Source organism: Leguminivora glycinivorella, chromosome 10 (assembly GCF_023078275.1).
Source record: "Leguminivora glycinivorella isolate SPB_JAAS2020 chromosome 10, LegGlyc_1.1, whole genome shotgun sequence".
Taxonomy (NCBI): Eukaryota; Metazoa; Arthropoda; class Insecta; order Lepidoptera; family Tortricidae; genus Leguminivora; species Leguminivora glycinivorella.
Genome location: NC_062980.1, coordinates 11,303,545 through 11,316,645, shown reverse-complemented (window position 1 = coordinate 11,316,645; position 13,101 = coordinate 11,303,545). Strand labels below are relative to the sequence as shown.

General features: G+C 38.3%; 1 protein-coding gene across 2 annotated transcripts in view; it reads right to left on the bottom strand.

The window, feature by feature from the left end:
- LOC125230590 (rho guanine nucleotide exchange factor 10) overlaps window positions 1-12,645 on the bottom strand; it is a 66,403-nt gene extending 53,758 nt beyond the window's left edge. The window contains exons 1-2 of one of the 2 annotated variants that reach the window (XM_048135786.1): window positions 12,203-12,645; window positions 1,957-2,057 (exon numbers count right to left, since the gene is read on the bottom strand). In XM_048135786.1, the coding sequence (XP_047991743.1) occupies window positions 1,957-2,011 (55 nt within the window). In that variant the 5' untranslated portion in view covers window positions 2,012-2,057; window positions 12,203-12,645. The remainder of the gene's footprint in view (window positions 1-1,956; window positions 2,058-12,202) is intronic. The other variant, XM_048135787.1, reaches the window with a different exon arrangement.
- Between the last annotated feature and the right edge of the window lie 456 nt (window positions 12,646-13,101).

Genomic DNA, 13,101 nt, shown 5'->3' with positions numbered 1-13,101 from the left:
AAAACATTACCAAGTTTACATACTTTATAAAGGGATAAGGGATCAAATGTGACGTTTCGATTCAACTGCAAGTGATTTCGATCTCTATTCAAGCTTTGACTCAATGAATATACAAATTAAGGATGTGACATATGACGCATATTAATATTCATACGAAATACGAACAAATGCTCACCATACTGATCAATTCGCGCTCATTTAAAGTGCGTAGCGTTGCGTGTGGCACTGAAAAGTAGGAGAACTAGGAGAGCAAGAACTAGTCTTAATTTATTTCAACATACAAAGTTTTGAAAAACATGCGTAGTATGACCAATAGTACTCGTAGGATAGTTATGAATAAGCTAATATCTTTAAACATATTGAATTGAGTATAATTTTGAATACACTATAAAATTAAGTTTCGAATAACGCACGCACGAATTGGTATTACCATTAATCATTGCAATGATTTCGATTGAACAATATATCCATGTACGGTTATATGCGAACGATTTCGCGCAGCGACTGCCTTATATAGATAATATTGAGGCATATTAGCGTTGTTATTTAATATAGTGAGTGGATTTACATTACAATCGGAGCCAACGTGCCAGCGGCGATGTTGACGCAGTAATGGAGACCGATCCAAAAATACTTACATAGCAAGACTAGCGCGAGCTTCTGATTAATGTGAGGGCTAAATATTGCCTTTTGAATTTACACGTCAACGAAATGCACTCTATTAGTTTTAGAAGTCGGAAGGGCTTGTTTTCTTAGACAGATTCAGTCATTAAATTAATTTTATGTTTGAGAACGCAATAAGCTAAGCACACAGAAAAAGCAACACGTATGGCAACCCTACCCGTCAATAGGTTAAAAAAATAGTGTTGGAGATACATTCAGTTTTAACAGCAAAACAGTTATGACTGAAAAAAATCACACATCAGAATCGTATAAGGTACAGCGGAGCAAATGTAACTGGTCCATTTTTTCCATGTTTTACAATGTTTGCATTATTATATTATAGTGTCCACTTAGGCGTGTTCAGTGGATATATGTAGAACTCAACATCATAGTGTAATATAATGGAAAAAATGGATTAGTTGCCCCCCAGTCGAGATTTGCCGATTGCGATTTGTCCCTAGTTAATATTTCCTTATTTGTCCGAATTATTTATCTTATCAACCACTTTACTGCAAAATTGCTACAGATTTAGTTATCACATTAGCCAGTAGCTGTAATTTTAATTAAACGGGATATTATTGTATCTTACGCTATTCATTTAAGTGTGATCAAAACAATTCTGATACTCAAAAACTGAAAACTTGGATATCGGAAGGGAGAACTTAATTCCCTAATAGGGGTGGTTGCACCCGCCGTGCCCCATGTATTATGTAACTAGGTGTAAAACAGTTATTTTGGTCCGCCCCATCGTTTGCTCGATAAATCGCATGTACTCATTAATAAGTATGTATAAGTGGGCGTAACAGTAATCAGTTTAGCCACTAGTCATTTCATTTGCCGTTTAATTTTGAGCGTTATGAAAGGTGCTTGCTTGGGAGAGTTGGGAGTGGAGAAGCATGACGAAATGTGGTTTGAAAACCTAAAACAAGGAGAATTAAGCGTCGTCGAGCCGATTTCCTTGTTTCGTATTCAGAGACTCAAAATGATCACATATGCGACTTATGCGACAAGAAGTGTCGACCAGCGATAGGCTTGTACAGTCATAGGCTGGTTTTAGTGTCACGCGGACGTTCAGGGAGCGGGAGAGACAACATCAACTTCATACAAATTGGTCACGCGGATGGCTCCGCGCGGACGGTCCGTGTGACACTAAAACCAGCCATAGGCGAAAATGCGTTGGTCGGCTTAATCGCTCCTAATACGAAGTTGCAAAAATCATCATGGCCAATGAGGCAATGACGTATCAAAAGTGAGTGAGGTAGTTTTCGGGTGTGTTGTGTGGTGTATACTTACATTTGATGAGTACGACGGAGTCGTGGGGCTCGCATTGCACCTGGGTGGCGTTCATGGCGAGCAGCCCGCCGCTCGCCCCGCCACCCGCCACGCTCGCTTCTCTAGACATAACAAAATGCATATTAGACTCAATTGTATGGAGTCAATAAGGTCATTTCGGAATTGTTATTAAAATGGTGCGACGGTCACAGAACTGTACGCTACCTCCATGTAAACATACGTATTAGTAGTTCGGTAGCTATGTTTTTTGATCCTAAGGGATCATCCCACCACAAGAAACGCATGTCCTGAGGCGCGGAACGGACGTCCGCGCCACGCAGCCTGAATGTAATTTAAAAAACGTCTCCTCGGTACATTTTGTATAGGAAAGACGTAAGACCCCAGGCGACGCGTCGCTTGGCGCGCGCCGCGCCGCCTGGAGCGCGCCAAGAGACGTCTCTTGCGCGTCCTTCCTATACAAAATGTACTGAGGAGACGTTTTTTAAATTACATTCAGGCGGCGTGGCGCGGACGACCGTTACGCGCCTCAGGACATGTGTCTCTTGAGTGGGGACGGTCCCTAAGAAACAGGTCATAATTGACAGATAGACTTGTACTGACTTGGCAGTAACTATGCACATTATAATTATTAACATATTAGAACTGATATATGTACATACTTGACGAAGAACTTGGCACGGAAACTTTGTTGTTCGGACTCTAATGAGTTGGACTACATTATGCTTTCATACTGTCGTCGCCTGCTTCACTAACCTGACAATTGATACCTGACAGTGAAAATATCTGGGTAAGTATGCATGGTAATGTGCGATGAATGGTCAATGTTAATCGTCAATTGTCAACGTGGTGAAACAGGCAAGTTGGCTGTCTATTTGAATAGGTTTAAAATACATCTAAAAATGTACAGGATTCATGAAGAACTAATCTAGCAATATCGTTATTGTTGTAAGCGAAACAATACAATGGCAAATATAATAAGTATACCTAGATGCAGGTAGAAATGATTCACTTCATGCCATTACGTTGCGATTGAAATATTTACTAAACCATGGCAGTGATTGGCAAGTATTAATTGGATTTTCAGACCTATTGTTATAGCAAAATTGCAATTGTATATGAAGTGCACCTGCAGCTTTAGTTATACCTAATACACCTTTTGGCACGTACTTATTGACAACTAATTATGTAGATTTTTATACCTCGTCTTCATCAATGAGAATATTGAGTAACGCTTTCGCGCTGCTCATATTTACATGACATTTTATTTTAGTTATGAATACATATGATAACGAATGATATAGGTAAGTGTCTTCTATATTTCAGTAGGTACCTTAGTTGATCAAACACAAATTAGATGAATTTTTCGACGACTAGCTGATTGTTTACAGGTTTATAGTAAAAAAAGTACCGTCAGTCTATGGTAGTGACGGTTCGTATATTATGTACCTACCTATAAACAATACCACTAACATATATGACATGTTTATCTACAAATCCTGTAAGTATTTACCTATCCCATTTGTATCTCTCAGTTATTTGGTAGGTGGTTAGGTGGTATGCAGCATCCATAATAGAAATAAAAGGAACGTAGCTAGTAGCTACTAGGGCTTGTGATATACGTGTTACACGCGGAACCGTAGCTACGTAGCCTTAGTACCGGCGGTGCTAAGATCCCGTACTACACGGTCACGTCAAAGATACGTATCCGTTTCTGGATTCGGCTACGTTCCCGCGAATCTCGGCTTCGGCTCCGCTCCGCTCGGTTGTTGAAAGAGAGCTTGTAAGTGTCGAACGGACCCTTCGCATTATGTGTTATACTCGTGGTCTTTGCATTGATTTGATTCCAGATGTTTTTTTAAGTAATTACATTGGTATTATTCTGTTCTCTGATAACCAGACATTATGAGTTTGTACAAAAAAACCAGAGGTGGTATTGGTGGGATTTTTGAATCTCACCGGTGCCTTGTTTTGTATGCAGCCGATGACTATTTAGTACGAAATAAGCCACCCGATGAGAATCAAAAATCGCACCTCAGGTAGGTACTAGGTACCTACTTGGGGATGTCGATGAATATGAAAGTCCATCCAAATAAATATATTAATATCTCTAATTAATATTTACTCCCTAGTAAGAAATGCTACAGGTAGACCAATGCAACAATTTAAAAGTATTTTAAGTGAAATAATAATATACACTGTTCATAAATATTATTACTGGCTGGACAACCGTCTTTCGTCGGTGAAAATACTAAGAAATAGTTGCACGTGCAGATAAAGATAACAAACAATAGTTTGCGGGCCATTGATAATAATTACCTTCAAGGCTTTGGGATTTACCTGTTATTAAGTACCATGTGTTCCTATTGTTTGTGAAGTTAAGTGAAAGCAAAAATAACAAACTATTTGACTACTTCGGAATTCGGATACTACCAACTATAAGACGCTGACTGTACATGTTAGATTATTTAAAAAAAAGTTGATTAATTATAGTCTGTGTCATGTGAATGAAAATTAGAATTTTACCTATTTTTTTATATGTTGATTATACGCGAATTCTTTTGATACACATCTTTTACAATTTGTACTGGTCTATTATTTTTGCCTCCAAAATAATATTTGCACGTAGAACCGATGGCCGTTGGGGCGGAAAGGTTCTCGAGTGGCGACCGCGTACCGGAAGGCGAAGCGTGGGTAGGCCCCCAACAAGGTGGACTGATGACCTGGTGAAGGTCGCAGGAGTCCGCTGGATGCGGGTGGCGCAGGACAGGTCATTGTGGCAATCTTTGGGGGAGGCCTATGTCCAGCAGTGGACGTCTTTCGGCTAATATGATGATGATGATGATGATAATATTTGCATCTTATTATTTTTGATCACTCTTAAGGCTGCCACACACCGCAAAGCGGGACGGGAGCGGGACGGGCGCGGGTCGCTAGCGCCGCGGTAGGCGCGCGTGACACGCGCGCTGGCTGCGCGGTGAGGCACACACTGACAATGCCCGAATGACAATGCCCCGCGCACGTCCCGCTCCGCTCACGACCTGTTGTGATTGGGCGGGTTAGCGCGGGACGGGCGCGGCGCGGAGCGGGGCGTGCGCGGAGCGTCGGTGTGTGGCACCGTATTTGATTCAGTGTTATACAGCGCGGCGCTCGCGCCCCGCGCCCGTCCCGCTCCCGTCCCGCTTTGCGGTGTGTGGCAGCCTTTAAAACTTTATTTAAAATGCAAAAATATGGAAACTGAAATTAAAAACTCGCCCCTTGCATTACATTCGGGGGTCTTAGTGACACGCATAAAATCTACACTTAACTAAACGTCACGGTCACGACTGGATCCGATCTACGTATAAATAAGATACGTATCTCCGTGTACACGTAGCTACGTATCTTAATTACACGTAGCCGAATCACACGGAGCAAACGGAGCGGATCTCCGTTGCCGAGTAACACGGCAACGGAGATTCGGCTACGGGTACACGAAACACGGTCACGACCAGGAGCTCTAGTAGCTACTTAATAGTGATTTACTTTCATTTGAAAGTTTTATTTGTGGTGAACTGCTAGGTCATTGCCCTGTCCCTTTAACGCAAATTGGCAAGAAGTGAAAACAAACGCCGGCGTGGCGGCTGGCTGGACAGAATGAGATTAGGACTCGCGCCAAATTAAGGGCAATGATTTTTTACTGTTACTTTCTCGTGAATCATGTTGAAACATTTACTTTCAACGTTTTAGGTATGTACGTAGGTGTCGTAGGTGCTAGCTACTTATCTTTAAAAATCTTACATACCTATGGAATACAGTTATGTTTATTTACAACACTCAATGATTATGTATAGGTATATTTTTATAAATTTATTGGACTTAATCTACATGGAGCTTAAATTTTGTCATAATTCCAAAGGGTTGCGAAATATTGCGAATGCGAAAGATACCTTAATATAAATGTATCACCACTGTATCACATACTTTTTTACTAATAATGTGAAATAATACTGTGTAAGTGTGTACAGAGGAGTAGGAGCTCTAATTACTTGCAAATTATACCAGGTAGGTAAATGGACGACTTGGGTTGATCAATTATTTGAACAAAAGAAAATGAAAGAAAATGTCAAAAAAAAATGCATAAGCGATTGTGTGAACCCTAAACCTTATTGTTTCAGCCATTCGTTATTAGAGAGATACCCAGCAAGTGTTCAATTGATCGTGGGAGACTCTTGGCCTGGCTCTTGCACTGATTTGAGTTAATGTTCAATGTTGTAAGACTTGAGTGTGACTGACGTTACGAGATTCAGTTTCTGTTGACAGTTAGACATGGTAGTCAGTAGTCACTAGCATACTGTACAATGCTGTGCTAGTTTCCGACCATGCTTTAGTTTTCCCCTAATTGACGAAGTAGCAATTAATCTGGAAAATTTAATTTGTTAGTTTTGAATTATCATTTCAATGTTGATGTATTTATTTTGTAGACAACAAGGATTGCAATAAGTCCACATATTTGTACAAAAACTGGTTTTATACTCGATATTTGTCAAGTGGAAAAAACTAGCACAATGTCCCTGTTTTAGAATTGAACCTACATACACACACTGTATATTTATAAAACTATGAACAGTCTAGATACTCATGATTCATTTCTTTTTATAATTATTTTAATATCTATTCTATTATTTATCAAGTACCTATTGCACATGATATTTATTTATTTTATCAAGTAGTAAATGACTAATATGGACAGAATAATTATTTTATCATTTATATTTTCCTAAACAAAATAGAATGTAAAAGAAAATACTATTTGATTTTATTTTCATTAGTAGTGAATGAGTAATACTGACTTAATCTAATTATAGTGATTATCAATGTTATACTCTCTCACTCCCCCTGTTTAGCCAACATTAGGGACCACCTCATTTCAAAGTCAAACCAGCTACCCAACCCACAACACAACCCCTAAAATAGAAATGATAAACCACAACAGTTAAAAACAGCTGCTGTTCCTTAGAAACATTTAATTGCCAGCCCATGTGTTTACAGCACTTTGCCTTTAAAAAACACTGTCCGGCTCTGGTTTCCTGACTATTTTTGTCTATTCATTAAGGGTGGAATTAGATACAGTCAAATTCTGATTGTGGATAGGAACTATGCTATAATTGGTTTTGAAGCATAATATTAATACCTTAATGCCACCCAAGTATTGGCCATTGTTGGCCTATAACCTATCCTTTGTTCCTTCAGGAACTGCCATGTATATTGTATATTCCAAAAAAGGTGTTTCTACAGGATATTTCAATGTTGCAATATTTTATAAGATAATGTTCTTATGATATGGATAAAGCCAAACGGGTTACTGGTGTTGATACTTCATGTTTTGAACTTCTGGCTGTACCATAGTTTGCTGGACTATCTGGCTGGACCTTAGATTAGTAGACTATAATTGGGTTATTTTATGGTGTAAAACCAGAAAGACACCATTTTTGGCGACTAAATAGACCCAATATGACATGGTCTCTTCAGACCGGCCTGACTGATAAAATATATCTTTTTAGCATAAAATTGCACCGAAACCCTTGTCATTATGAATGTTGTGGTTTTCATACATACATGACCTATTAAGATATTAAAGAAATTAAGTGAACACTCTTTAGCTGTACTTTTTATGAACATAGTCAAGGGTAGGGCAAACTGATGTGAAAATGGTGTTGAGAATACTTTGACATCAAGAGGTGGCTTATTCACAATATGAAACATAACACAAAAAAGAAAGATAGAGAGAGTGGGTCAAACTATGGGTTCAATGACCAATACAACAAACAATGGAATAGGTAAATGACAATTGAGAGACAGTAGTCTAATGGGGTCATTCTCACATATTGTATCATATTTGTGGTGTCAACTCTTTTTCTTTTTAGTTATTGGAGAGTTTTGATTTTGTTTTCAACAAGTACTTGAAGTTTAACAAAGTTTAATTTATTTTTCTGAAAAAAATCATTTATATTGTCAACTGAATATCTAAAAGAAACCTAGTATGGACAAAAGATATTTAAGTAAATAATCACTTCATGAATTTACTCATTGTTGAAATACAATACAAGTACATGTATGTGAGGATGGTATAATAATACTAGGAACTAATTAAATGCAGCACAAAATTTATTTAGTCTTTGCATTCATTAAGTAGGTATAATAAACGAAAGTATTGTTTACAGGTTTATAATATGATCTAATATAAATATTTAGCACAGTAAATACCAATTAACTGATTCATAACATATCTTTGTTTTTATTTTACTAATAAGTGAACTATTTACAATCAAGATAATGATAACAAATAACACCAGCTTGTTAACATGATGACTGTAGCAATTAGAGTATGATACCTACCTGCCTAATTAACTGTACTTTGTCAGATCTTTTAGAAGGAACAATAACCTAACCACAGTAACCACAAAATTAAAATTTTGAAAAACCCCCAACCCCGACATAGTGGACCGTTTTTTTTTTTTTAATACTACGTCGGTGGCAAACAAGTATACGGCCCGCCTGATGTAAAGCGGTCACCGTAACCTATGGACGCCTGCAACTCAAACAGTGTCACATGCGCGTTGCCACCCCATTAGAAACTTGTACATTCCCTTTTGCTGTGTTAAGTACACAGCAAAAAGGAGTGTACAAGTTCTAAGGAGGGTTCGAGTTGCCGATGACTCAAAGGACAATAAACGGAACAAGTTAGTTCCGTAAGTCCTCCCGTCATCAGCACACCGCACCCTCGTTGAGCTCTGGCAGCCTTACTCACCGACAGGAACACAACACTATGAGTAGGGTCTAGTGCTATTTGGCTGCGGTCTTCTGTAAGACGGAGGTACTACCCCAGTTGGGCTCTGCTCTAGATTCGAGCGAGACGATATCCGCTGTGCTGTGCCCTACCACACAAAGCGGAATATCATTCGCTATGCCCTACCTCCAATAAAATTTTCATGAAACCTCCGATTTTCATGAAACATGGCTAAGAACACTCCCGACTAATTCAGCTTTCAAACAAAATAAAAATCTAAATCGGTTCATCCGTTCGGAAGCTACGATGCCACAGACAGAAACACACACAGACAGACAGACACGTCAAACTTATAGCACCCCGTTGTTTTTGCATCAGGGGTTAAAAGTTGTGCTTGATAGACACCTCAGACAGACAATGACAAATTAGGTTTCACTAATGTGCAAATTTATGCAAAGTCAAATGCAATTTTAACATTAAGTAGATTATTAGATAATTTGCAGACATATCTGGTTGCTTTTAAACTTTTGTTTGTCTTTGAATTGCGCTGTTGTAAAACGCAAAATTGGAACTGCTGATCCGTAGAAAAGGGATAAAATTTTAGATTAGGTACTAACTTTAAGGTGACACAGAATGAAAAACATTATTGGCATCCAGTTGTCACCATAGGAGGAATCTAATAGCATTTCACTGGGTGTCAAGTGAATATTTAGTGGGCCCTAGAAACTACCATAGAATCAGAGTGTGAGGAATGTTATTTCCCATTTTTATTATGCCAGACGTTAAATTTCACTGACTTTTTTAGTTCTACATACATACATACATACAATCACGCCTGTATCCCATAAAGGGGTAGGCAGAACACATGAAACTACTAAAGCTTCAGTGCCACTCTTGGCAAATAAGGGGTTGAAAGAAAACGAAACTGTGACATTTTTTAGTTCTACTGTTTTAATTTTTAAATCTTTTTACTATAATAAAGTTTACCTAAAACAAGACCCTTGTCTACCATTCTCCATTGCAAAAATTATGTAAATGTGCAGCCTATACTTACTGTGTTAAGTACACAGCAAAAAGGAGTGTACAAGTTCTAAGGAGGGTTCGAGTTGCCGATGACTCAAAGGACAATAAACGGAACAAGTTAGTTCCGTAAGTCCTCCCGTCATCAGCACACCGCACCCTCGTTGAGCTCTGGCAGCCTTACTCACCGACAGGAACACAACACTATGAGTAGGGTCTAGTGCTATTTGGCTGCGGTCTGCTGTAAGACGGAGGTACTACCCCAGTTGGGCTCTGCTCTAGATTCGAGCGAGACGATATCCGCTGTGCTGTGCCCTACCACACAAAGCGGAATATCATTCGCTATGCCCTACCTCCAATAAAATTTTCATGAAACCTCCGATTTTCATGAAACATGGCTAAGAACACTCCCGACTAATTCAGCTTTCAAACAAAATAAAAATCTAAATTGGTTCATCCGTTCGGGAGCTACAATGCCACAGACAGAAACACACACAGACAGACAGACAGACAGACACGTCAAACTTATAGCACCCCGTTGTTTTTGCATCAGGGGTTAAAAATTGTGCTTGATAGACACCTCAGACAGACAATGACAATTTAGGTTTCACTAATGTGCAAATTTATGCAAAGTCAAATGCAATTTTAATGCAAAGTCAAATGCAAGTAGATTATTAGATAATTTGCAGACATATCTGGTTGCTTTTAAACTTTTGTTTGTCTTTGAATTGCGCTGTTGTAAAACGCAAAATTGGAACTGCTGATCCGTAGAAAAGGGATAAAATTTTAGATTAGGTACAACTTTAAGGTGACATAGAATGAAAAACATTATTGACATCCAGTTGTCACCATAGGAGGAATCTAATAGCATTTCACTGGGTGTCAAGTGAATATTTAGTGGGCCCTAGAAACTACCATAGAATCAGAGTGTGAGGAATGTTATTTCCCATTTTTATTATACCAGATATTAAATTTCACTGACTTTTTAGTTCTACTGTTTTAATTTTTAAATCTTTTTTTTATAATAAAGTTTACCTAAAACAAGACCCTTGTCTACCATTCTCCATTGCAAAAATTATGTAAATGTGCAGCCTATACTTTCACAGAGCTAATCAATATTGACACTTTTAGGGCAGTTATGTTGAGGATTAAAATAAAATTATTTAAATAGGAAACTAGTTGGATTCAGAGTTCTAGTTTTTTAACCCCCGACGCAAAAACGACAGGGTGTTATAAGTTTGACGTGTCTGTCTGTCTGTCTGTGGCATCGAACAGATGGCGATTTAGATTCTCTGTTTTAAAACGGATGAACCGATGTCGCGGTCGGTAGTTTTTTCAAAATTTTTAGAGGTTTTTTCAAGAGTTTTAAAGTTTTGCAAGCAAATTTTAATTGATCCTATATACAGGATAAATGTTATAATTCAGAAAATATATATAGATAATAGAGAACCTTAATGACGAAATTAAACTTACTAAAATCTCAAATATCTCAATTCATCAAAAAAAATTTGGTAACAAAATAGGAATAAAAAAAAACAAATTTAACTTTTTCCTTAATTTTTGTACAAACTTTTCGAGAACTGCTGGGGTAGGGTTTTCTGTGTTTCACTGATTACAAAAGGCCCATTAAATCAAACCTAAGACCTAATAATTATGCTTCCTTTTGTAACAAATCTATTAACAATTAAATAGTGAGATAAACACTATCACTTCTATTTGTTATCTGCTTTGTCTATAAATTGTGTTGCAATGACTGCAAGTGCCACCAATCAAACCTTCAACTTATCACTGAGGTGACATAATTTACAGTTGTGTAAGTGTGTGTGACTTTCTATGCCCAAAGGGTCCTTCGAGATTAGTAAGGATGCTCAGGATGTCCAAAAGTCCAGCACACATTCTGATTATTACTGGTCATTAATGCACTCTATCATAAGGAGCTTTTAGGAAATGCAAGGACCACTACACATTATGCATGTTATTTCAAACATTATAATTATTATAAATAACTTGTGGCTTTCCATCAGGAAATCTTTATAGTTTATGGAATGAATCCTTCTGTGGATAGCCACATTTATATGTAAATGCTAGGTTTGGTCTACAAAAAAAATACTTCTAACGTATCCAGGACACCCTTGAAATAGGCACTTTATTAATATGAATTATTGAAATTATACACCACGAAAAGTAATGCTTATTGTTCTAAATATCTGGACAGATTTCGTGCAACATGTTATACACATTAGCAACTGTCTGTTAAGAATTTAACCTACTTTCAGTACAGAAGTCGAGAGGAAACAAAAGATTAACCTAAAATCGCAGTTTCTTGGTGTCCCGTTTAGCATAACACAGTTTCCGAGTCAAACCTTTCAAGTGTTACGTTTAATTTTAACGCCAGGTCAATGCGTGCCGGAGTTTTAGGTCAGCCCCAGTGCGATGAACTTAGCGTGGTTCACTACTTACCGTAGAATTCTTATGGTTCCCACAGGAATGCGTGCATTCCCTAGCTTTATGCAAGTATCGAAAGTTCCCTTTGAGGAAACCGGTCACGGAAACAATCACTGCTTACTCCAACACGATCCAACAGTAACAACACTTGTAAAATCCACTAAATCAAAGGCACTGCATACAAAAAATGCAACTAACGAACACCACCGATCATAATAACACTACGGTTTCGTCGAATTGTCTGCACTGATAGTTGGTACAGTTTGTGGAACATCGGTAAAAAATGTTCACATGTCAACAAACACGATTTCGATAATGTTTATTTAACAACAAATTAATAAACTGTTTTCAAATGCACCGCAAAATCCAAAAACACAAGACGCGCAGCTGACTGTCAGCCTGTCGCCTCTCGCTTGGCTTGAGTTTGACTACGGGCCTGCGGAAGGGAGGGGCGCGGGGCGGCCGGCGCTCCTACCGCGCCCCCTACCGACTGCGCCGTGCAAGTCAATTTCATTGCGTTCGTTCATTTTATGACGTTATTCAAAGCCGCGTTCTTTCGATATGCAAGCGGCGCAAACGCGTAATAAAGTTACAGGTGATTTTTAATGAAAAATCATTCAGCGAATTTTTGTTGTGTTTGAATTTTTTTTACATAATATTTACAGATATTTGCGTCTACTGGTAAGATGTTTACGACTTTCAAGAAATTAATGTAGTCCCACCTCAAAACCGGCAACGCACTTACAATTACAATTTCTCATGTTGAGCGACATATCATATCCTAACCTATGTCATATTTTATGAAACACGGATAAGTAGGTAAGTACTGTAATGAAAATTGTTGAACTACCTGTCGTATAACCATCAATCACGAGACGAAAGTGCTGCCTATGCTGCACGTTTGGTTGGATACT